Source organism: Zootoca vivipara, chromosome 10 (assembly GCF_965207765.1).
Source record: "Zootoca vivipara chromosome 10, rZooViv2.hap1.1, whole genome shotgun sequence".
In the NCBI taxonomy this organism is placed as follows: Eukaryota; Metazoa; Chordata; class Lepidosauria; order Squamata; family Lacertidae; genus Zootoca; species Zootoca vivipara.
The window spans coordinates 52,865,412-52,890,741 of record NC_142593.1 but is presented as its reverse complement, the minus strand read 5'-3'; the positions used below and the strand labels follow the sequence as shown (position 1 = coordinate 52,890,741).

The 25,330-nt window shown below is 42.5% G+C and overlaps 3 protein-coding genes and 4 non-coding genes across 11 annotated transcripts in view; all 7 read right to left on the bottom strand.

Moving 5' to 3' along the window:
• The window catches only part of DYM (dymeclin), a 160,924-nt gene extending 158,870 nt beyond the window's left edge, over nt 1-2,054 (bottom strand). For all 3 annotated transcript variants that reach the window (XM_088653131.1, XM_088653132.1, XM_035100631.3), the window contains exon 1: nt 1,769-2,054. The gene's annotated coding sequence lies outside the window, so the exon portion shown is untranslated. The remainder of the gene's footprint in view (nt 1-1,768) is intronic.
• A 4,500-nt stretch (nt 2,055-6,554) lies between these two features.
• Nucleotides 6,555-10,699, bottom strand: C10H18orf32 (chromosome 10 C18orf32 homolog). The gene is made up of 3 exons (XM_035100634.3): nt 10,648-10,699; nt 8,127-8,366; nt 6,555-7,410 (listed from the first exon to the last, which is right to left on the bottom strand). Exons 2-3 carry the CDS (start codon nt 8,325-8,327, stop codon nt 7,336-7,338), a joined length of 276 nt encoding a protein of 91 aa, XP_034956525.1. The 5' UTR covers nt 8,328-8,366; nt 10,648-10,699; the 3' UTR covers nt 6,555-7,335.
• Nucleotides 10,700-14,500: 3,801 nt separating this feature from the next.
• On the bottom strand, nt 14,501-19,504 carry RPL17 (ribosomal protein L17). Of its 3 annotated transcripts, none has more exons than XM_088653130.1 (7): nt 19,479-19,504; nt 17,956-18,008; nt 17,828-17,868; nt 16,625-16,759; nt 16,059-16,157; nt 15,463-15,654; nt 14,501-14,591 (listed from the first exon to the last, which is right to left on the bottom strand). In XM_088653130.1, exons 2-7 carry the CDS (start codon nt 17,993-17,995, stop codon nt 14,544-14,546), a joined length of 555 nt encoding a protein of 184 aa, XP_088509256.1. In that variant the 5' UTR covers nt 17,996-18,008; nt 19,479-19,504; the 3' UTR covers nt 14,501-14,543. The 3 variants fall into 3 exon arrangements, with proteins under 3 accessions (XP_088509256.1, XP_034956690.1, XP_034956691.1); XM_035100799.3 differs by having other exon boundaries at nt 19,474-19,503; XM_035100800.3 differs by having other exon boundaries at nt 19,347-19,489.
• LOC118077368 (small nucleolar RNA SNORD58) lies at nt 15,787-15,853 on the bottom strand. The gene has a single exon (XR_004691624.3). It is a non-coding gene; the product is annotated as a small nucleolar RNA SNORD58 (small nucleolar RNA).
• Nucleotides 16,226-16,292, bottom strand: LOC118077381 (small nucleolar RNA SNORD58). Its single transcript, XR_004691634.3, has one exon. It is a non-coding gene; the product is annotated as a small nucleolar RNA SNORD58 (small nucleolar RNA).
• LOC118077369 (small nucleolar RNA SNORD58) lies at nt 16,917-16,984 on the bottom strand. The gene has a single exon (XR_004691625.1). It is a non-coding gene; the product is annotated as a small nucleolar RNA SNORD58 (small nucleolar RNA).
• LOC118077370 (small nucleolar RNA SNORD58) lies at nt 18,096-18,164 on the bottom strand. Its single transcript, XR_004691626.3, has one exon. It is a non-coding gene; the product is annotated as a small nucleolar RNA SNORD58 (small nucleolar RNA).
• Nucleotides 19,505-25,330: the final 5,826 nt, after the last annotated feature.

Sequence of the window (25,330 nt, the reverse complement as noted above, 5' to 3'; positions counted from 1 at the left end):
TCCCTTCCAACTCTACAATTCTGTGATTCCTCAGCACCAATCCAATGAAATTGTAAACAGGGACGGGCTTTGGTCTTTCAAATATCAGCATCCCCCTGCCTCTCAATTCACTACGTCATAGTTGTGATGCTTGGCAGTACCCACTAGGCTCAGCACCCAGTGCGGCGACAGAACCTGTGATGCTGCTCTAAATCCACATCTGATGTAATTTTGGGATGAGTGTCATCTAGTCCAACCCCCTTCAGCACAGGAGCACTTTGCCCAACATGGGGCTCGACCCACAACCCTGAGATTCAGAGCGACAGAGCCCCATGCTTTATCAACAGAGCTATCCCTTAAAACAACAGCCTTCTTTAGGCACGCAGCTGCAGGCATGTTTCCAGCCTTTAAACTTTGAATGCCCTTAATTGCTCATTTTCAACTGTGCATTTCTTCTTTAAATTACTGGTAGCTTTAACACTTCCTGTAGACCTTCTAGAGCCGCGGTTCCCAATGTGGGGCAATTTGATTGGGGGGGGGGGCAATTAGAGAATGAGTTATTACCAGTTAGTGGCTTTTTATGCTTCCTCCACGTGAATAGGAGTTCACTTTTTGAATAATAAGAATTGTGTGTCACAGAGGAGGGGGCATCAGGGCCGGATTTTGGTTTGATGAGGCCCTAAGCTACTGAAGGTAATGGGGCCCTTTATATGTCCAGCTGTCCTTCGTCAACCACAAATTGTCACTGTTTTCTGTGTTGAATATGTGCTATATGGTAATTTATGGACCTAATAGGTATCTAAAGCCATTTGCACATAAAAAATATGTATTTTATCAAAGTAATTGTTGAACTGAAATACAGTAGTAGTATATTGACCCAGGTGGCTCTGTGGGTTAAACCACTGAGCCTAGGGCTTGCTGATCAGAAGGTCAGCGGTTCGAATCCCTGTGGCGGGGTGAGCTCCCGTTGCTCGGTCCCAGCTCCTGCCAACCTAGTAGTTCGAAAGCACATAAAAATGCAAGTAGATAAATAGGAACCGCTACAGCGGGAAGGTAAACGGCGTTTCCGTGTGCTGCTCTGGTTCGCCAGAAGTGGCTTTGTCATGCTGACCACATGACCTGGAAACTATACGCCGGCTCCCTCAGCCAATAATGCAAGATGAGCGCGCAACCCCAGAGTCGGTCACAACTGGACCTTAGTAGTATATTAACAGTGTAATAACTATTAAGCTCTAACTTACATTTTTTTTTATTCATAACAAACTTAATAATGCAAACACGTTGGTATTTGGCAATAACAAAACTTCCTTTAGAAACACTTTTTTTTCCCTTTAATTTTTTTGGGGCCCCCAAGAGAGTGGGGCCCTAAGCTATAGCTTGTTTAGCTTATACATTCGGCACTGGGGGGATCAGGATTTTAGAGATGCTTAGGTGGGGTTTGTGGTTGTTTAGTCGTGTCCAACTCTTCGTGACTCCATGGACCAGGTGGGGGTAAAGCTCCCCAAAAACGTTGGGAACCACTGTAGAGGCCAATGTCTATCTATATCTATATAGCAGCATATAAATATATCAGCCACCTCTCTCCCCTCCCGCTGCGACCCCTCGTGCCCCCAAACTCACCTGACCTCCCCCCACCAACTGTCATGGCTACAAGAAGGGCCCCTCCCCTCATCCCTGCGACACACGTAGGGCTGTCCTCCCGTCCTCCCACCCTCTCTCCCGGCCTCAGAGAGGGATGCTAGGCAGGCAGCCCTGCATGAAGCTGAGGGAGGAGGAGGAGGCGACTCACCCGGCTCCAGCTCCGGCTCGGTAGGGGGAGTGCGGGAACGGAAACTGACGCTCCCCTCCGACGCCCCGCTGGATTCTCCTCAGGGGCTATTTGATGCGCGCCTCCAAGGCTCGCTCGCGTGAGGGGGAAGAGAAAGCGCGGCCGTGCCTCTTCTACATTTGTGGGAGGGGGCCGGGTTACGTACGCAGTCGGGCGCGCGCCCGCCCGCCCGCGCGCGAACCTTTCAGTCAGCCGCTCGGAACTCAAACCGCCTCCATCTTTCCACGTCGTCGCAGCCGTCGCCTGTGAGAAGCCGGGAGGGGGCGGAGGCGGGGCGGAGACAGAATCGATCACGTGCACTTGCCACGCCTCTCCCACAGCTCCGCCCCGCCCGCTTCATTTGCAAAGCGGCGAAGAAGCGAAAGCGGGCTTTGAGGCGAACGAAGTGGATGCTGGGAGATGTAGTCCCACCCCGAAGTACGTAGGACTCTACGCAGGCGACTCTAGGAGGGGATGCTGCGGCCGCCACCTACGCTTTGGAACTCCCTGCCTCTTGATACCAAGCTGGCACTTCCGCTGTATTGTTTTCAGAGACTGCTAAAGGCGTGTTTGTTTACTTAGAAATGCTGGTGTGAATTTTAATCCGTTTCAGTATTTTTTTACAATTTGTCAGGCTTTAGCGTACTGTTTGCCCCTCTGGTTTTATCTTTTTGTAAGCCGCTTTGATGGTGGTTGCTTTTTACTATAAAGAAGTGTATAAATGTTAAATAAATAAATAAATAAATAAATAATTTATTCCTCACCTTTTCCTCCTGATGGGAAATATACTGCCACAATGATGGCACCCCTGTGCCATTTCTTCCTGATTTTTTTGTACACTGCAAGGTGTTTGGGTTGCTGTTAAGTAGCAATCTGATGGTTTCTACTTATTTACTTGGATAATTGTTTTTATGTGAGCGTCCATATTTGTATTATTCTTGAGCAACTCCTTGGTGGCAGTGGGGTGCAATGGCTTTTATCCCGGATGGTTCATGTACAATATATTCAAATGAACATCATAGTGAGATTTACTTGCAGGAAAAGATGTGCAGTAGTAGGATGGGCCTCTTAAGTGCACTGCAGACAATCCGAGATTTAGAGACACACAGGTGCTAACTTACAAGATTTAGTTGGTGTGTCATGATGACTAGAAGGAATCTGAAACTCGGGTTCTTCTGCACCATGAAGGAAACATCAGAAATCCAGGTAACAACAGAATCCCCTCATTAAATTATGTTTTAAACACTATTTAGCATTTATTTTTAGATCAATGATGTGATCTACAAACATACAAAAGTTTCCATGCACAGGAATCTTGTACAGTAGTCCATTCTAGACTTAGTTTTTGTAATTTTCTGCAGCTGAGTCTGAAAGGCCTAAATTTAAGTGTCAAGATAGATCACAAGCCTTATTAAGTGTAACACTTTGTTCTGAGCTTCAACATACTTAATAATCCTGTGCCTTTTACCCTCCATCTTACAGTTTTATCAAGTTTCCATTAATTCAAATGGCTACATTAAGGGAAAATTAAATTAAACCAAGACATGGATAGTTCTGCCCTCCTTTTTTGAGAGATAATCAAAATAGCCTCTGGGTGGAAACAGAACTATTCTAAATATTAAAGTAGTCAAATTTTAATCATATGCAAATATATGCAAAAAGGAAAGAAAAACAGCAGCTGCGGTTTGTGAAGAACGTGCTACCGCTGCTACCAGTTTGTAACAAAATGTTGACAATGGGCCAAGTCTACTCAAAAAAGGCAATTGCATCAACTAGACTTAATTAAAAACTATCCTCCCAATATTACTTCTCACGCCAGTTCTATTATAAAAGCATCTACACTGTCACCCATCTCTGAAGTTGAGAATACTAATCAACAAACAAATTCTGAGATTCTTGCTTATGAGCAAAGGTTAGTATCATGATGGTAGTTTCAGTAACTGATCCTAAGCATAGTATTAATACTATTGCTATTAATGAATCTTTTCCTATGAAGCATTTCACAATACAGTCAAACCTCAGTTGCCGAACGTAATCTGTTCCAGAAGCCCGTTCGGCTTCCAAAATGTTTGACAACTGAGGCGCGGCTACTTATTGGTTGCAGGAGCTTCCTGCACGCAAGCGGAAGCCGCATTGGATGTTCGGCTTCCAAAAAATGTATGAAAAAAGGAACATTTACTTCTGGTTTTTCAGTGTTCGGGAGCCAAAACGTTCCAAATTGGAGGCGTTCGGGAGCCGAGGGTTGACTGTATCACAAAAACATATGTAAAACAACTGCATGTATACAGGTAGGTAGCCGTGTTGGTCTGGATCGAAGTAAAATAAAAAAAATTCCTTCAGTAGCACCTTAAAGACCAACTAAGTTTTTATTTTGGTATGAGCTTTCGTGTGCATGCACACTTCTTCAGATATCTGAAGAAGTGTGCATGCACACGAAAGCTCATACCAAAATAAAAACTTAGTTGGTCTTTAAGGTGCTACTGAAGGAATTTTTTTTATTTTGCATGTATACACACATGCATACACACACAATTTCAAATCCAAGGCTGACACCGAGATAAAGATCTAACCTTAGTAGGTTTGGTGAAAGAGAAAAGTCTTCCACAGGCACTGAAAAGAGTCAGCGCCTGATATGCCGGAACAGGAAGGAGTTCCAAAGCAGAGGGGCCACCACAGTAAAGGCCCAACATGGTACGGAATGGACCTCTTGATGAGAAGGTCCATCCACAGTGGGCCCAGTGATACATTGGGTATATAAGGGGCGAGATGTTCTTTTAGCTGTCCTGGTCCCAACTCATTTGGACTTGCACCAGTACTAGCACTGTGAGCTGAACCCAGTAGCGAACTGGTAGCATGTACAATTCCTTCAGCAGTAGCATAACACAGCATAGTAGCCAAGCTGCCACATTTCACACTACCTGCAGTTTCCAGGTGACTTCTTGCAGTAATCTCAAAGTCATCAGCGCTTGAATGACATTGGGCAGACGATCACAGTCCAGAAATGGTAGGAACACTCTTACCAGCTGGATTCTGTTTCCTAAGGATACTTCTTCCAGCCCTTTTCTGTCAAGCCTTCTGTCATCAGGCAGACAGTGTTGTTGCTTGACCTTCTGAAACCCTCGGAGTAAGGAAGAAACCTCTCTCTTTTTAGCCGTGATGCTGGGCTTCTTCAGTGTTGTTCTGTTGCTTATTTGACTCTTTTGGATCGTATGCTTGAATCACGATGCTCACTAGGCACCTTGGAGCGCTTGTGGCACAAAAGGTGGGATATGCAAGCTTTAATAAATACCATGTTTGGGAATTGCAGCCCAAGTATCCAGATTGTGGTCTGAATGGAGATTTAAATGAGACCTGCAAGTGCTACTCTAGGCACTGGGAAAGCTCAGGCCTTCCTTTCATTTTCACACAGGCCTTTAATCTCTCCCCTTCCCTCTGGTTGTTACCTGGATCCAATATGAGCTCACTTTATGGGAGAACGTTTTGTTGGAAGGGTCCCCACTTCACAATCTGAGCTTGCAGCTGCTTCAGAGGTCCAGTTGACACCTTCAGAGGCTGATTCAACACACACATACACCCCCCAAAAAGCCCACCTCCTTCTCCAGTATGGGAGCCATGTGGAATATGTTAGAACATCTTTGACTTGCACTTACAAAATGCCATACAGTCTGAAGACCTTCTCATTCCTTCCTGGGTCTCAGAGTTCCATTTTACTCAACCCCTGTATGAGACCAAAGACTTTTTCAATTCCAGCTTGGGCTATAGTGTGCATGTGACAAGTTATCAAGCTCTCACACTGGTATTTTGCCTGCCACCTTTCAACCCCTATTTGAAGAGCCTACTAAACTGTCATTTGTGCTTACAGAAAATCACATACATACAGGTTGAAAGAAAAGAATTGTCCAGCCAGAGCTGTGTAATTTAGTCCCAATACTGTCCCTCCTAACCTTTTCGGTAACCTAAATTGAGGGCTTAATTTGGTGGCATAAAGGAAACAACTTTTACTTTACCAAACGAGAAAGGAAGGTCTTTACTTGCAGTACCTAAGACTGCAATTCTGAACCTATTGACTCGTGCAAAAACAACACACTGCTGTATTACCTCCTTACTGGGCAAAGGGCTTAGATCCTCATCTCCTTAATACCCAACACAGGGAGCAAAATACAGATTCAGGTACCCCCTTTCCTCTTCAGTCTGCTGAGAAATTTCTACACACTGCAGAGAAATCTAGAACATGTTCTAAAACACCCTCTCAAGTCCATGCCCACATTGCCCAGGCCTATTCTAACATTGCTGTTCTCTGCATCATGGAGGAAATCGGCAACAGTGATAATACTGTTTCTCTGCTGATGAAACCCATTAGAACAGGGATGGGAAACCTATGTTGCTCCAGATGTTGTTGGACTATGGCTCCCATCAGCTCTACCAAATATGGCCAATGGTCAGGTATGATGGGAATTTTAGTCAAACAACATATGGCAGGCCAAAGGTTAGTCAACCCTGATTTATGGATTCAGGGCCAAATTAGGATTTGAGCCCATGTCTGCCAGGCTCAAGAGGAACACCCATATAGCCTTTGCAGGAGCCACTTAAGGATAAGTCACCCAAAGCCCCTTGCCACCCCCCAGCAATAAAACTATTTCCGTTTTTATTTTTATGGCACATTGTAGTTGCAATGCGACTTTTTGGTTTGCTTGACTTGGGTCATTAAATCCCCGATCTCCCATTCACACAACTCTAAGCACAGAAGAGCAAAACCAGATCCACGAGCTTATGGAACACATTTTATTAAATCTAAAGCAAAACCTTTAGATTTTATTTAGAGTAATTCTGAATCCAATGACAATGTTGCCAATACAGCAGTTTACACACAGATCTATTTTTATATTATTATTAAGAAAAACATTCTTTTTCCACCTTCAGAAATAAGGGCAAATTGCCTGGTCTTAATTAATGACAAGGAATATTATTTTATTTCCCATATCAGGGCTACAGCCTCTATGATCGTGTCTACTCACACAAAGTTTGCTTCATCGTATCTGCAAAATCAGGAGGAATGCCAAACAACGCATAGTTTTGCAGGAATGGGTTTAGAAAAAGTGAGTTAACAGCAATTAATATATATTATTAGTGTTGAGTATTTACAGTGCTGTTCTCTTCAGCTTCAATACATAAGTCATCTAGCTTTTTAAAGACAAGCATATAAGAAGTTGTGTGGAAGTTGAGTTCCAGGAAGTTCTTTGAAACAAGTCACAATGACAAGTGACAGTTACACAGCAGTGTAAAAGTCTGGAGCCTAAAAAGCTAATACCATCAACTGCACGGCATTGGAAAAAGTTCATGTACTGAGAATGTCAAGCAGAGCAAGACAACATATTGAATCTTTTTCAGCTACAAAGAAAATACCATCCTAAATTTTCCCAAGTGTCTGCCTGTGTGTATGCAGATTCCAAGTTTCCTTTCAGAAAAAAAGTGCAATTAAATTTCCAAGTGGGAACAGCATCATCAGCTCATTTTCCTAAAGTAACCACAATCCGACAGCACAAGCTTACTTAATCAGTCTTTTTCTCAGAAACCCCTGGTGGACCACTTTCAGCAAATCCATTTGCGATGCCGTTGCTTTCAGTCTGAAACACACACAGAGAGAAAATACCATTAAATACATGTTTAGAGGGACGCGGTCGGCGCTGTGGTCTAAAACCACTGAGCTAGTGCTTGCTGATCGGAAGGTCAGCGGTTCGAATCCCTGCGACAGGGTGTGCTCCCATTGCTCTGTCCCAGCTCCTGCCAACCTAGCAGTTCGAAAGCACATCAAAGTGCAAGTAGATAAATAGGTACCACCCCGGCGGGAAGGTAAACAGTGTTTCCGTGCGCTGCTCTGGTTTCGCCAGAAGCGGCTTAGTCATGCTGACCACGACCCAGAAAAACTGTCTACGGACAAATGTCAGCTCCCTCGGCCAGTAAAGCAAGATGAGTGCCGCAACCCCAGTCTTTCATGACTGGACTTAACTGTCAGGGGTCCTTTATCTTTTTACATGTTCAGAACACCTTTGAGACAACAAGTTTTAAATTTTGACTGAGACAACAAGTTTTAACTTCAAAATGAATGGTTTATTTACTTTCCATTACTGTTCTGGGACACAGAAGTTCCCTCCAGGGAATGCATGGCTACAGCTGTGGTATAGAAAACAGATCAGCAGCTGTTTCTGCTGTACGATCTAGAACGAAGCATCCTAGAAACTGGTGTCCTAGAAATGTTTTCTACTAGCAGAACCACATGATCAACTTGTCCTTCATATGGTGTACACACACAACACACATATAGAGTTTTGCCAATGCTTACTTTAGAATCATCCACGGAGTCGTACAACTCGGGCCTACTTTCAGTGCCTCCTTTTGGGTCTTTCTTTGCCGTTTCCTGCACTGCTCTCTTTGGCCAAATGCGCTTGATGAAAGGTGAGATGATGGGATAAAGATACGGCTCAAGGAACCTTTTATAGACCCACAGCAGAATGGGTATGACTATACAGGGAATGCACACCATTGTTCTTTTCAGGTCCTGTGGCAGAAATGTGCTGGAAGGCTTAAACACAGCAGGAAAAATAATTAGGAAACAGGGAATATATTCAGTGGTCTTTGCACCTTGCGAGGAGCTTAAAACTCCAGTCCTGTGCACATTCAGCCCTGTGCACACTCAGCTCAGTGGGACATACTTCCACGCAAACAAAGAAAGTACAGAACTGCACAATCAACACAATTTGGCATGAAATGACAAGTCCATAAATACTGCATTCTCTTTTCCCGGCAGTTCGGTTTTGTTAGTAGGCAGTAAAGAACAGTGGGGAATAAATAGGAAAGCAAAACACAGGATTTTTTTCTCCGTATGAAAATAAACGGATCTGGGAGTGTGTGCAAATCAATATATATGCTGTAGCAATTTGACAGTGTAAATCTAATTCAGAACAGTACCTTAAACAGTCCTTAAAGTTACATGCCAGTTTCAGTTTGGATAGGCAAACAGTTACAGCCTTAAATGACAAAAGCAGTTGGGACACTGGAAATTTTGGAAGTTTTCAGTTCGTAAGGCAATTCTGAAAAATCCCGGTGTTGCAAAATGAGCAGCAACACACCAAAAACCTCTTTCTGCCCACTATTCTTAACAGACTATCAGCAAGAACTGATGTGAGTGCGGCTACATAAGGCACACCGACACTCCCAGATACCATAAAGTTTTGTTTTTCTAAGCAAGTGGCGATAGTACTGCAATGTGGTGCTCTCAAGGGTGAGGTGGAGGGAAGGAGGAAGGGTCTGCTGGGGTGAATGTTGCAAATGATTAACTAACCAAAAAGAAAGCTTTTGGTGGATATGTACAATGATGTTACTGAGAACAGTCCACTGAACCAGTTGCAGAACTGGATCAGGTAGACTGCCAAAATTCGGAGGACTCAGGTTAAGCACAGTCTACCCATCTAATGGGATTTTAAACAAGATTTCCTGCTCAGTAGCCTTAGGGAAATTTCAGAACTGGTTACTGTGAAAGCAAACTTTTCAGGACAAATTAAATGAGGAGTTAGCAGGAAAAGGTTTGTAGGTGTTAAGCAACAGAAACCTGAGAGAAGGCACAGCAAAAATCAGATATTTTATAATTCCCACTGAATTAAATGGGGCTTACTCCCAGGTAAGTGAGGTTAGGATTTTGCTGTTGCAAAATGCTACAACATATCTGTTTTATTTAGTTAAGAAGAATGACCTTCAATGCATGTTGCTTGCTTGTTTGTTTTATCTATCTAGATATAAACATCTTATTATTCATTTTGTATTATGCTTTAAAAACTTTTCAGGGCAGGTGGGAAATGTCATAATAGTAATAGGCTAAATTAAGTCCCACTTTGTTCAAAGGGACTCACTTTCAAATAGGGTACAGTACTGACACTGTGGCCTGAATTAGTGAATCTATCCATAGACAGACAAATCAGCCAAAAACATACCTACTACATTTATAACTCAAAGGAGGCAGAAGACCTTGAAGTTAGTTTACAGGACGGAGGAGAGAACTACCAAAACACACCGATGACAATTTTTAAATCATCTGTTTCTCTTAGCACTATTTGTTTGGTTGCATAAAAACGAAAACATGCCTTGCAAGTCCTATGGTTTAAAGCCCAGAGGATGCAGTTATTGGACTGTACTCAGAGGTACTAAAAAAAACACATTTTCCCCTACCTGCACTTTTTTTTTAATGCTGAAAACGTTCTTGTTTTGACAAGCCTACCCAGATGCTTAGACCAGTGTTTCTCAACCAGTGTGCCTCCAGATGTTTTGGGACTACAACTCCCATCATTCCTGACCACTAAGCAGCTGAGTTGATTTTTTTAATGTTTCGGTATTTTAACCTTTGTTTTTCAAAGGAGGTCTGCAAATTTTCCCTGGATTTTTCTTGTTTTACCTTTTTCGCAAACCATTTTGAGCTGTGGTTGTTCTTGTTTTTCAATCAAGCGGCGCACTGTATAATTTTCAATGAACACTAAATCAATCAATTAAGCATTTTGACAAAAGGGGGCCGGTTTGGAAAACACCACGCACACTGTATTTTTCTAACCGCGGTTTTCTTTTTTAAATAAAAAAATAGAAAGCCTGTCCTTAAAGAGAGGGGAAACGACAGCACTCACTCGATTGAAAGCAACCAATTTAAAATCAATGAGTGAATTAGCATATGCAAATGAGCCATTTGTTTTCAACGTAAGAAAACGGGGACGTTTAAGGGAGGAGAAGGAAGGCAGGGAAGGGGGAAAGCAGCGGCCACCTCCTCCCCGCCTTGCCCGCCCGCGAGAGCCGCGTCCAGCGCCGACATCGAACCGACCTACCTGAGCGGATCTCCAACGTCCAACTGAGTGCCGGCCGAGAGAGCTCTTCACTTCCGGGAAAGGAACGCGACGTCACTGAGGAAGCTCCAATGGGAAAGGACGTGGTGCGCTGACGTCGCGCGCTCCCTACTTACGTTCCACCGAGGGGGCCATGACACTAGAGGCAGCGCGGGGTGTGACCGAAGCCCAATTTCTCCGCGAAGCCCCGGCCCCTCCCGCTCCTTATACAGTATTGCTGGTTGGATGACAACTGCAACGCGCTCTGTGGACCAGGAAAGCCTGGCTGCAGCACATCAAGGGCTCGCTCGTTGCTTTAGGGCAGGCTTCCTCAACCTCGGCCCTCCAGATGTTCTGAGACTACAATTCCCATCATCCCTGACCACTGGGATCATGGGAGTTGTAGGCCAAAAATATATGGAGGGCCAAGGTCGAGGAAGCCTGCATTAGGGCTAGATTGCTGCAATACATTCTCCGTTGTGTTTCCCTTGCAGGCATGCAGTCGATGCAAGAAGGGCCTTGGTCAGTGGAATTGGGGCAGCACTGATGCTTTGGAACTCCCTGCCTGTTGATATGTTCACTATGTTTCTTTCTGCACTTCCTGAAGACATTGTTATTTCCAAAAGCACAGCCAGATGTTTAGAGTTTGTAGTTTTAAGTATCTTTGAGAGCCAGGCAAAAACATTCCTCTTCTCCCAGGTCTTTGGCCTTTTAAGCTGGGGGCGGTTAGGGATATTGTTTAGTTTATTATATGTATTTTGCGGGGGTTTTACTGTAAAGCACCCTGTGATCTCAAATGAAGGGCAGTATATAAATTTCATAATAAAATAAGGTAATTCTGTGATCCCAAAGAATGACTGTATTCGTATGAAATATGTGTGTTGCCTTAGCAATGACTAGTAATACTTCTTCCAGCAGAGCTGTTGTATTGGTTGGCATGCTGGAGAACAGAGTTCTGTTCAAAATCTAATTAAGCACATTACTGAATCTATCTTTAAGCTGCTATAGGATCAGACATTTTTGGGCATTTTATGAGTTGCAAAATAGAGATCATCAACCAATGCAGCTTCTCATTACAAAACAGTAGCCATGGGAAACATTTCATGCATTGAATTTCTGCCTGTCATGTCATCATTAAAGATATGCAGTTTTTCATAGGCACATTTTTTTGAATTTACATACAGTGGTACCTCAGGTTAGAGGGATATAGGTGGCGCTGTGGGTTAAACCACTGAGCCTAGGGCTTGCCGATTGGAAGGTTGGCGGTTCGAATCCCCGCGACGGGGTGAGCTCCCGTTGCTCAGTCCCTGCTCCTGCCAACCTAGCAGTTTGAAAGCATACAGTGAAAGTAGAAAAATAGGTACCGCTCCGGTGGGAAGGTAAACGGCGTTTCTGTGCATGGCTCTGGTTCGCCAGAAGTGGCTTAGTCATGCTGGCGACATGACCCGGAAGCTGTACGCCGGCTCCCTCGGCCAATAATGCGAGATGAGCGCTGCAACCCGAGTTGTCTGTGACTGGACCTAACTGTCAGGGGTCCCTTTACCTTTTTACCTCAGGTTAGACGCTTCAGGTTACAAACTCTCCTAACCCAGAAATAGTACTTCGGGTTAAGAACTTTGCTTCAGGATGAGAACAAAAATCGTGCGGTGAAGGCAGTGCAAGACCCCATTAGCTAAAGAGATACCTCAGGTTAAGAAGAGTTTCAGGTTAAGAATGGACCTCCAGAACAAATTATGTTCTTACCCCAAGGTGTACCACTTTACTGCTCTATAACCACAGGTCTCAGGGCGGTTCCCGTGTATTAGGAGTCTTTCTTTAAAGTTCCTGTGTTTAAGAGACACAATATGTGAAATATGCATGCTCTTCATTGTATGTTTTTTTATATAATCACAAGCCAGCTATTTTCAGATTATTTTAAACAGATGTTCCAGAAATTCAGCTTTTCTGGTCAGGAGAAAGGCTGGGAAACGCATGGTACAAGGGTAGATGCAGCTTTGGTGCAAACTGGAAAATTAGAGCTTATGTAAGGAACAAATTACGTAACCTATTTGATGAGTTGCAAAGACACAAAAGTCAAATGAAAATTCAGAACTATTTTCTTAATTTAAAAAACCCTGTGGGGGTACCTTCCAATTGCCACACCCCTAACTTCCCTCAAAACCCAACTTACGTAAGTCACTAAAAAGCAAAAACAAAAAAACCAAAACCCTGGAGCAAGTCTAACTGTTCCTTACTAATGGGGGAGGGCAGAGAGGGGAGACAGGAGACACCTTCTACACTTTCATCAGCTGGGTGCATTTTATTCACAATTTTGGTGGTGTGTCTATATCAGCGTTTCTCAACCGCTGTTCCGCGGCACACTAGTGTGCCGCGAGACGCTGGCTGGTGTGCCGCAACGTGCGGCGACGAGAAGGGCGATTTGCATTGTCACGTGCCTGGCGGCCGCCAATATTGAATACTGACCCGCTGGAAAGCAATTTCTCCTCCTCTTTCCCAAAGCTCAGTGCAAACGAGCCTGGCGGCCGCCAATACACACCACTGACCCGCCGGACGGCTTGTGAAGCCTTATTACAGGAGATTGCAACCAACACAGCAATTGGCAAGTGTTTCTTAGTCATAATTATATAGTCAATATAGGGCGGCACAGAGTTAAATTTTTTAACTTTTTTAATGGTGGTGTGCCTCGTGATTTTTTTCACGGAACAAGTGTGCCGTGGCCCAAAAAAGGTTGAGAAACACTGGTCTATATTACATGCCCCATCAATGGGCTCAGTGTATAAAGCAAGCTAAGATGCAATGTAACTTTACCCCTTTCCCTAAATAACATGGCTATTGTTTGTTCTTTGCCTTTTACATCATAACTTTCCCTGTTAGCATGCTGGTCAAGGCCAGCTCATGCCACACCCTAAAATCCCCCAAACTGGTTTATGGGGCTGGTGGTGTGTGTAGGATTGTGCTGCTTGTTCCCAAGATCCTATTGCAAACTTAAGCCTTTAATAAACACTAGAAAGCCATAACTGAAACAAATTATATTTTTTCATTGTTTACCTGCACCTCCCTATGGTGCTATATAAATTTTGATAATTTCTGGGCCTTTCAGGCCAGGGTTACTTATTGAAAGGAGTAATCATTTAAGGAGTAATCATTTAGAGCTTCGTCCTATGAACTTTAAGTGAAACTTTTATTAACTTAAAACATTAGCAACACACGGCCCTTTTTCACAACCAGCAGTCTGTCTTACTTTCATCTTTTAAACATGCCATTCGTGTATATCAACTCCTCTTCTTATAGTCACATTTTCCGTGTGTCATGCAAAGAACCAGGACAAAATGAAACTATTCAGTTTCTAAACCGCAAGCAGCCATGCTTCACTTTCAACCCAGGTTTAATGAACAAATGGGAGAAATAACATATTATGTGACAGAGAAACCATTAATAATAATCACTCCTCTCAGAATAGTATTTTTCAAGCAAAATATACCTATTTGGACATCTGAAGGGCTTATATTAACCTGCATGCTTAACTTTAGATAGATGTATTGGTGGTTATTGTATCCTTAATGTGAGGTGGTGGTGGTGTTTTATCATAATCCTAATCATTATTATTTGAGGGCACAAGGAGAAGGGGACGACAGAGGACGAGATGGTTGGACAGTGTTCTCGAAGCCACCAACATGAGTCTGACCAAACTGCGGGAGGCAGTGGAAGACAGGAGTGCCTGGCATGCTCTGGTCCATGGGGTCACAAAGAGTCGGACACGACTAAACAACAATCATTATTAAAATATAATAAAGAAAATAATATTCCTGCTTGTTAAATTTTCAAATAAAAACAATAAATAAAAAAGCACATGTGGTTAACTTAAAATTTTGTTTTTTATTTGTGAACTGAATAGATGTTTATTCCCGAGCCATCAGTTTCTGCTTCTTCAGTTTCTTTTGAGATATCTGGGGAGAAAACAAAAGAAATCAGTATCACTTGACCAAAAACATTCACTGAATGCTGAAACCAATTAGAAAACACATTTACCACACGATATATTTTCCATAACTCCAGAGAGATTATTGTATGTAGGAATCACTGCAATGTATTTATCTATTACCAAGCACAGCTCCAGGAAAAAATACCAGAAAGCAAATAACGGACTATTATTTCCATTGGTAAAACTCAGTATTTGGGGTAACTACTTATGCCAGAGACAGCCAATAGCAAACACTGTGTCTTCCAGATGTTTTGGACTACAACTCCCATCATCAGACAATTCTCCATGCTGGCTGGGGCTGATAGGAGCTGGGAGTCCAAAGGGGGGGGGGAGGAAGACATCAACATTGGCTACCTCTGACTTGGCCACTAAAATTAAAGTCACTTCTTTCATTCAATTTCCATTACAGACAGGTAGACAGTAATTTAAAATAAACATAGAAGCTAGATTTAAAAGACTTGTATGCTGTTTTTTGTTTCTGTGTTAAATCCTCCATAGCAGTTTACAATATTTGCAGTTTACAATATTTGCAATCATTGTACAGACTTTCACATAAAGTTTTGCTGACTACAAGAATTTTCTTTTGTAAATACTTGCAAAAAATAGTATTAAATACAGCTTTGAAATAACTAACCTAATTACCATTGGAGTGCAATTCTAAAACACAAATTATACCTCTGAACATATCTGAGTTAACATGTATAGGATAGCCCCAATCACAGTTTCCCCTCTTTAAATTACCTTGCCAAAATTCAAATCAAGTTCTAGTTATTTTGGTGTCATTTTGGCTATCTGTACAGTTGAGAAGACATTTATTTATTTAACAAGTTTCATACCTTCTTCTTTTGAGCGACTTCCTCTTCTGGCTTAGGGACAATTTGCTCCTTCTCTGTGAGGATCATCTCAATGTGGCAAGGAGAACTCATGTAGGGGTTAATGCGACCATGAGCCCTGTAGGTTCGCCTGCGCATTTTGGGAGCTTTGTTAACCTGAATGTGCTCAATTACCAGAGAGTCTACATCCAGACCCTGGGTGTGGGGGATAAAAAAATTCTCATTACAACCCCGTAACAAAATAGCTTTACCTAGTTCAAAGTGAATCACTAACTTTCCTAAACCACATCTGAAAAAGTCAACTAGAAATCCCAGTAACTAATTACAGTGGCTCAGAATCTTGTGATTGTTTCATGGTTATTCCAAAGGTGTCCTAAGATAGTCATCATTGCCACCAAAGTCGTTACATTACACTGTACCCAATAATCCAATCTTGCACCTTCAACAACCCTTCTGTAAATCCCAAGTCTCTACCGAATACTACTTCATATCCTCAATACCAACTCCACGGAACCAAAGGTTTGTCTTTGCTTTTCAAAATTTGGATCACTACTAGAAATGAAATTTAACCCAACATGACAAGCTGCATGAAATTTTACCTTGAGCTCGGCATTGCTCTCGGCATTTTTAAGCATGTGCAGGAGGAACTCAGCACTCTTTTTTGGCCAACGCCCCTGTGTCCAGCCCCACTGCTTGGCCTGGAAAATAAGAGTTCAGTATGAGTATACTTTTGGAAGAAAAATGCTAAACGTGGTTTGTTTTAGAGGCTGCTCAGAACCAAACTTTCTTTTCATGGTTAATCCAAAGGTGTCCTAAGAAAGTCATCACAGCAACCACAGGCAAGCATAAGAAAATGTGATTCTATTCAACAACTTGAAGGCACTCGTATGTAACTCCCCATAGCAAACTGAAAAATAATGATTCAATAAACACCACGTACACCAATACAATGCATCCATTTCCCTAGAATTTTCCAGTTTCTGCCCCCAAAAAGGACTTGCATAGTGACTGTTAGCAATCCAGTTACTGTGAAATTAATCTGCTGCTGAGAGAAGCATTGTTGGAACCCAACTGACAGCACAGGGATATCAAATACCACTGAACAAAATTACTGCTTTTCAAAGTTTTCCTCAAATTGGCAAGTTTTCTCCAGATCCAGCCATACCTGGGCACATCTGCCAACGCCACCATTGTAACGACGGAAGGGAACACACTGCTTCTTTAGGGTCACATCCTTCAAGTACTTGGTAGCTTTCCGGATGTGCATACCCTTGATAGCCTGGGCAGTCTCACGTGTGTTCTAAAGGGGGGGGATTAAAATTGCATTATTGGCTATTTTTCCATTAGATATGTAGGCTATAACTATGGTGCCCTTTACTTAAGTCATAGCCCCAAGCCACTGTTTGTATAATAAGAGTCTATGCTTGTACAGTAACTCAAACTTAACTAGGGAAGTAACTGCTCAGATCCACTTAGCTGTTTTCATGATGAATCCAAAGGTGTCCTAAGTTGGTCATCACTGCAGTTACATTAATTTCACCACCCCTGAAACAAACATCAATCCCCTTCTTTGATGGTATCAGAATTTTGTACTAATTGTTCAGATGTTCTTAATAGGCCATCTGATCAAGAGAAGATTTATAAAAAAGAGCCATCTGGATATTATTTATGACATTATCTATCATGGAAAACTCATTTGCAGGGGGTGTGTTACAGAACTCCATAAAAAATTCTAATGTAACATCATGCTCTCCTCTTTGCAAGATTTGACAATACAGAAATCACCCTCTTGACAAAAATGAACTACAGTACTTTCTACCTACTAACCAAGGCAATGCAAGACAGAGTCTATACAAAGTGTAATCTCTTTCTTCTTCTAATCTACATTATATAATCTTGTATCTTGTACTACCTTGGTGTTGTTTCAGGATTTATTAGCACTTTACTTTTCTGTTTAAAACTAAATTAAAAATCAGAGAGGTTGATTTGACTAGCCTTGGCAGCCAACCCCAAAATTGTAGTCACTAGGACCCTGCACTATTATTCCCCTGTTCCTTACCAGTTTGGAACTAGGAAGGGTGGCTTGCTAGTTTGAGTACCCAGGACAGTCCCCATTACCACCAATTCTTGAAAGAGGGATGTTAGGAAGAGAATGAAAACTTGTTTTGTGCAACACAAGCAGCTTTACAATAAAGTCTATAATATGACCAGGTGATGTTTAGAAAATTTGATGTGACTATCTTGTGATTAAGCACCATAATCTATGAATTCTGTTTCCATCAAGTTAAAGTGTGGTCCACTCCACTGTTGGTTTTTTTGGGGGGTGGGGGTGGGGAGGGGTAGGGGATCAAAGTTAGATTTCACATACCTTAAAGTGAACACGAAGGTTGGACCCCCTTGATTTGCATGCTGTGGGGAGAAGGGATTAAAAAAATGAGAATTCTGAAAGTTTTGGTAATCACTAAAGTATGAGGCAAGTAGAAGAAAATTACTTACATTTTGTAGGGTTCTCCGGATCAAGTGAGTAGCGGACCATTTTCAGAGCTTACCTGGGGGGGGGGGGAGAGGAAGAGAAAGATATTTCAGAGTTGTAGCCATAAATTACATGCACTCTCCAAACTGCTGGTTAGAAAAAAGCTGCTCAGAAGAATGTGAGTATTTTCATTACTGAATCCAAAGGTGTCCTAAGATAGTCATCAGTGCAGCCTCCATTTTTACAACAATATTTTCCAACTACCACTTAGCCACCTTTCTGCAATACTGTACATATTCAACGTTCATTCCCCCCTGCTATTTGCCACCCTATAGTGTAATTAGAATAAGAACACATGCTATTAGGTGACGAGATACTATTGCCCATAAGAGTGATTGTGACCCATTTCAAGTACATGCATAACAAATGCACAATCCTACTACAAAGCACAACACTTGATGGCTTGCAATCTCCTGGTAGCACAAAATACCGTTAATAACCCCCCCTTCCTTCCTCCACCACCCAAAGCAGTGACAAATCACACATAAACATGGTGTTCCTGGACTGCACTGCAAAAGGCCCTGCTGCATTTCTGAAGCTCAGAGTACCACCCCTTCAAAAACATGCCCATCCATATTTTAATTGTGCATATTTGAAGCGACCATGTGGCCTCCCAGGCCTGCCAAACCCATGGGGGAAAGGGGTTCCCCTATGAATCTGCAACCCTTGGCTCTTTTTTTCTTTCAGGCTGAGAGAAAAAGAAGAGAACCCCAACTTTCATTTCACTTTTAATTTGTATACTCCTTTCTACATTACTGTACTCAAGGCAGTTTGCAAGCTGAAGAAACAGCAAAGTCTACAGCCGTAATAAGAACGTAATAAGAACATAACCGTAACTGTAATAAGAACATAACGTTAAACAACTTGCATCATATAAAGTTGTATTCAATAACCTATTGGGATACAACAGTACACAATAAAATTAAGCACCACCAAATAATAATGCAGAAAATCACCCCTAGCAATTACAATAAATAAGTACTAACCTATAATCAATAAAAAATAACAGCAAGTCACAATGCACCAAAAGTAAAAGTATCAAATTGAGAAACAAAGACACACAACTTATGAAATTCTTATTTTTTAAATTCGTGAATTCCTCTTGTCTTCCCACTTAACCCACCCAAGGATGAGCCGAAAAGACGAGGCCTACCTGCAGAAAACCTACTGAACTGATTCCCTCCCCATCTGTTTCTCCCAAGGCCCACTTTCATTTCCAAAGTCAGGGCTTCCACATCCGGGATTTTCAGAATCCGCAGCAGCTTGCAGAGGCCATTTTTTCCCTACCGCCTCTACCCCGGACTTCTCCAGGCGCCCGAATTTCAATCTTCCCCGCCCCAAAGAACGGAAATACCGTGGCGAGCGAACAGCTATTCGCCTCCCTTCTCCATCTAAGGAGGGCTTCTGGGGGCCCGTGCCGGGATGGAGGCCCGCGGCGGCGGATACCAGCCAAGGCCCAAAGCAGCCGCCATCAGACTCACCTTACAGCCACAGCTACCGCCGGGGAAAAGGAAGGGCGAAGGATTCTGGGAAGCCTTCGTGCCGCTTCCGGGTCTCGCGAGAAGACGCCGCAAAGGCGAGTTTGCCAGTAAGGGAGCGGGAAGGAATTGCACAGCCGGGCCTGAAACGAAGAAGGCGCCCAGGGGCCGTTCATAAAGTTCTATAGAAAAGATAAAACGGACACGCCAGGAGATATAGATAGATAGATAGATAGATAGATAGATAGATAGATAGATAGATAGATAGATAGATAGATAGATAGATAGATAGATAGATAGATAGATAGATAATACAAATATTTTTACATTTATACTCTGTGGAAAAATCGAACTCAAAGGTGCTTACAAATCAAAATATAATCAAAACAATTCAGTTTTAAAAATCTTAACATTCAATTAAAAGTAACCAAACATCAATGATATGCATCTATATGCAAGGAAAAGCTTCTTCTTTTTCAAAAGCACTTATGCTGAGCAATATTAGCATAAGTGCCATGGTGCTGCTATTTTAGTCTGATGCAAAGGCAGTCCCATCAGATCACTGAGGCCTGTTTCCAAATAGCTTGAGTTTTTAATTGTCTCTTCATATCTGATTTCCAATTTAAAAACCTTTCTCTTCTTGAAATAGAATATTCTGCTGGCGACACCAAGACTGAAACTTTGGTTTTTCCCATGACTTTCTGTGTCTATGGTAGCATCACAGCATAAATTCTGTATGTAATGCCTTTCCTGACATCAGTCAATCAATCCTTTTATTTGTATACCGATTTCCCCACGTTAAAAATATTGTGGGTGTCAGACTCCCCTAAATTCCAAGGTCCTGTGGCTGTTAGAATTTAATCAAGGCTTGGGAAGTTAAACCGAATGCCAGACTCCTAATCCCTGGATCCAGCTTTCTGTGTTCAGGATATCGCCTGGGCCAAAGTACTGTATTCCATAAAAAGTAAAAAGCTGGAGGTTGAGTGAGGAAGGCCTTCCATGAGGTCACGTGAGGTCATCAAGGTGTGTGTTTCTGTGTGTGCAACAAAGCATGGTTGGGTTGGTAACTGGAAATAGAAAAGACAGAAACACATGATTGCGCTCTTTGTGAGAATTCAGTGCTATGGCATCAGACAGGATCCACTTGCCTACACATCCACAGAGGTAACCAGCATCTGAGGGAGGGATAATGCTGTGAGCCCTTTCATCTTAAACTCAGTTTACTTCTGTGTGTAAATAAAACCAAATATCACAAAGACATCACAGTGACCTTCATACCCAAGGCATGCACTGGTACCCCTGAAATCTCTCACCGTTCAGAGATTGGGGGGGGGGTACACGTAACAATAGTTTTCTAGATAAGAAACAATTAAGCAATGCAGCACGTTAAAAAAAAATCAGGCAAAGCCAAGCCACCAGGTGGAGCTGTTTGCTACTGTCTCTTGATAGCTTGACGAAAATCTGCATAATTTAGATGCAGAAACAGAAATTATATGTCTCTTCTACACCACTCTTTCTTTTCCATACTGAAGAAGACAAAGTGAAAATAAATTTAATGATGCTTCTCCGAATCCTTGCATCCTTGTCCCTGCTCCTGCCAACCTAGCAGTTGGAAAGCACGTCAAAGTGCAAGTAGATTAATAGGTCCTGCTCTGGCGGGAAGGTAAACGGTGTTTCTGTGCGCTGCTCTGGTTCGCCAGAAGCGGCTTAGTCATGCTGGTCACATGACCCGGAAGCTGTACACTGGTTCCCTCAGCCAGTAAAGCGAGATGAGCGCCGCAACTCCAGAGTCGTCCGCGACTGGACCTAATGGTCAGGGGTCCCTTTACCTTTACCTTTAAGTGGAGCCTTAGTTCAATACTGTAGTCAAGACTCAGTAGGCAATACAGCCCACATACTTTTAAGCCTGCCTTTGCACTGGAATAGAAATGGGCTTTATTCTCCCCCTGCCCCTCTTTTTAAGCAAGCAAATGAACAAAAACAAAAACAGGAACCCTCAGGATCCTTGCGAAATCTATGTAGCCCTGTTTCAGTCTCCCAGCCCAGAAGCCCCACAATTATACAATTTAGGACAGATCGGTCCTTGTACACCCCCTAGTGGAGCTTGGTTTCACATGCTTCTAAAGTTGATTTCCAACAATTTGGAAGATTTTGTGTCCGCGATGGACAGGCAAGAACTCACTTGGTGGTTGTATTTGAACTATTTTGAAAGTTGTATGCACTTTTCCCGCTTTGCTTCTTTTGTGTTTTTTTAATGGATGTTGCATTGTTTTTCAGGTGTGACTACTTACTAACAAAAACCTTTAAAAATGTTTTTGTGTTATAACAATTGCTATTTTCCGTGATTTCTTCAAATCTTACCAGGGCAAGTGGGAGCCTGCCCAGCTTCTTAACTGCCCCTTTACTATATCCAGGAGACTTTGTGGAGGGGATAGCTGTTTCTCCCAGGCACTGAGCTCCAGAGTTCATGAACTTGGGTTAATAGATTATTTGATTTCAGCTTAAGAAACTCACACAGTTTTCCCATTATGAACTCAGTCTTCCCATCACTTATGCATAGTAAAATACAGTTAAGTCGTTAGGTTCAGGATTACAACCTTAACAAGTGGGGATTTCCATCATTTTGTTATTATTCTTCCTGTAATAATAATAATTCTCATCCGGCCATTCCACGCACTTCCTTTTGACCCCCACTTGTCAAGTATCTCAGTTCCTGGAGAGAGACTGCAATTATTCTGCTAGTGAAATTGAACTCCACTGACTTCAGTAGGGGGTCAATTGACGCAAAGGCATTTCTGAACAACATAGCCTTGAGGTCCAGCAAAAATAATGTTTGGCAATACACATATGTGTTAGCTAATGCAAGTTAATTATCAATCACTCTAAATACTAACAAAGTGGGTATGTTTTTCTTAATAGGATCATAGAACAGTAGAGTTGGAAGGGACCCTGAGGGTCATCTAGTCCAACCCCCTGCAATGCAGGAATCACAACTAAAGTATTCAAGGAGATCATTGCATGCCCCTTCTCCACCAGCCCTCTTGGTTGAAGGCATTTTATTGACCAGCCTTCTAGCAAGCTAGCAGCCTATGCTCCATAGCCAGCATGGAAATAATTTCCATTAATTTCAATAGGTCTACTATGAGAATGACTAATGTAGGATACAGCCCATACCCACTTTTGACTTTCAGGCATCTCCTAAAGACTTTTTCCCCCAAATGGCAACAGGTCTATGTAGTTGTTCAAAAAAATTGTTAGTCGCCAGTCATTTTAATTATTGTTCTGTATTGCTTTTAAAGATTTTTGTTTCTGCTGCTGCTGCGGTACACCAGACTGATATTTGCAAGAGGGCAGTATGTAAATAGTTCCATAGGTGAAATAAATATGCAACAGCGGCTTTCACATTTTCAAGTTTCAGAAAAGACTTTGTCCAAAGTCTGTGCATAGCAGCAAAGGTGGAAAAGCTGGAAACCTTGAGCAAATAGTCGTGCAGGCACACCCTTCAAACGCTTTTGCACAAGACAGCTTTAAGGCTTCTGCCAATAAAAACATTGGGAGCATTCGATCCTTAAAATTCCTGTTTCCTAGAAACCCACTGAACATGCCTTTTAAACTTAAAGCACGGTATAATGTTTTCTACTGCACACAAGGCTAGTCTCAGTGTAACCCTTTGTGTTTGCATAAACAGCAGGGGAAAGGGTAACAAAAACAGAATGTGAGCTCAGCAGCTTCCCTAAAGACCAATATTCCAACAAACTTTGTCTAGAGATCTTATCCTCATGATTGTCTGGTTCCCACCCACTTGCACACGCCGTAGATTCCAGGGCCCAGAATGACATCAGAAATATTCCTCACTTGGCTAGTTTGCAGGAATATGATCTTGTAAAGTGCTTCAGTAGGTGCAATATGGGACCTAATGTCGTCATTATCGTTATTATTATCATTATTATTATTATTATTATTATTATTATTATTATTATTATTATTATTTCCATCATCATCTAGACTTTCTAGCTGCTTGTTTCCCCAAAGGTCTCCAAATAACTTGTTGTTGTTTAGTCATTTAGTCCTGTGCGACTCTTCGTGACCCCATGGACCAGAGCATGCCAGGCACTCCTGTCTTCCACTGCCTCCCGCAGTTTGGTCAGACTCATGTTTGTAGCTTCAAGAACACTGTCCAACCATCTCGTCCTCTGTTGTCCCCTTCTCCTAGTGCCCTCCATCTTTCCCAGCATCAGGGTCTTTTCCAGGGAGTCTTCTCTTCTCATGAGGTGGCCAAAGTATTGGAGCCTCAGCTTCACGATCTGTCCTTCCAGTGAGCACTCGGAGCTGATTTCCTTCAGAATGGATAGGTTTGATCTTCTTGCAGTCCATGGGACTCTCAAGAGTCTCCTCCAGCACCATAATTCAAAAGCATCAATTCTTTGGCAATCAGCCTTCTTTATGGTCCACCTCTCACTTCCACACATCACTACTGGGAAAACCATAGCTTTAACTATACGGACCTTTGTCGGCAAGGTGATGTCTCTGCTTTTTAAGATGCTGTCTAGGTTTGTCATTGCTTTTCTCCCAAGAAGCAGGCGTCTTTTAATTTCGTGACCGCTGTCACCATCTGCAGTGATCAAGCAGCCCAAGAAAGTAAAATCTCTCACTGCCTCCAATTCTTCCCCTTCTATTTGCCAGGAGGTGATGGGACCAGTGGCCATGATCTTGGGTTTTTTTTATGTTGAGCTTCAGACCATCTTTCGCGCTCTCCTCTTTCACCCTCATTAAAAGTTTCTTTAATTCCTCCTCACTTTCTGCCATCAAGGTTGTGTCAGCTACATATCTGAGGTTGTTGATATTTCTTCCGGCTATCTTAATTCCGGTTTGGGATTCATCCAGCCCAGCCTTTCGCATGATGAATTCTGCATATAAGTTAAATAAGCAGGGAGACCATATACAGCCTTGTCGTACTCCTTTCGCAGTTTATGGGCATTCCCATCATGTGATTGATTATGTGGGGCAGGTCTTACCTGGGCCCCCACAATATTTTATTCAAGTTGGCACTCCTGCAGGAGGTGCTTCCAGGCAACCTGATTTTTTTAGTATTAATCCTGATTTGTTTGCAGGGAATTAGACAGCATTGGCCATTTAACAAGAATTCGTTCTGATTTGTTTGTGGAGATATTAGATGATGTTGTGTCGAAGCAAATGTGATCGCATGCTTCCCCATGGATTTTCCATTTCACTTTCCTCTTTGCAAAAATGTTTGATCCTTTGGGGAAGCAGGTGTGCAGGATCAGACCTTCCAATCAACTGTAACTGCAGAACCTGAACTTACTGGTAGGTGATTGAATCCTACGTGAAAATAACAATAATCTACAAGTGTCTGAGCATTTACAAAAACCACCTTCACTTAAGGTAAGGATCACAGTTGGCCAGCAATTTGGATTCATGGCTACTTGGTGACAGAATAACATTTACCCAACAATGGAAGCAATTTCTGGGGTGATACCATTTAGCCCAGTCTTCCTCAGCCTGGTGACGTCCAACTGTTGTGGACAACTTTCATCAGCCCCAAATAGACCTCTTTTAAAACCAGCCAGCCAGCCAGCACCCTGATTGAAGCAGAAGACCAGAACATTTTTTGGGCATGGGGTTGGTGAAAGCTGTTCTAATTTCTATAAAATGACTGTGCATAATAATAACAACTGCTTGGGTAGTTGCTTCTCAAAAGGGTATTGTAATGAGAGGGAACTTGGGAAGTTACTTTTGCTTCTCATATTATGCATGTGTATGCTTGTCTAACACCACGGGATTCCATGTCTGTAGTGAGATTTGACCCAGGGATTTTCCAGTTTAGCCGTTATACATCAGC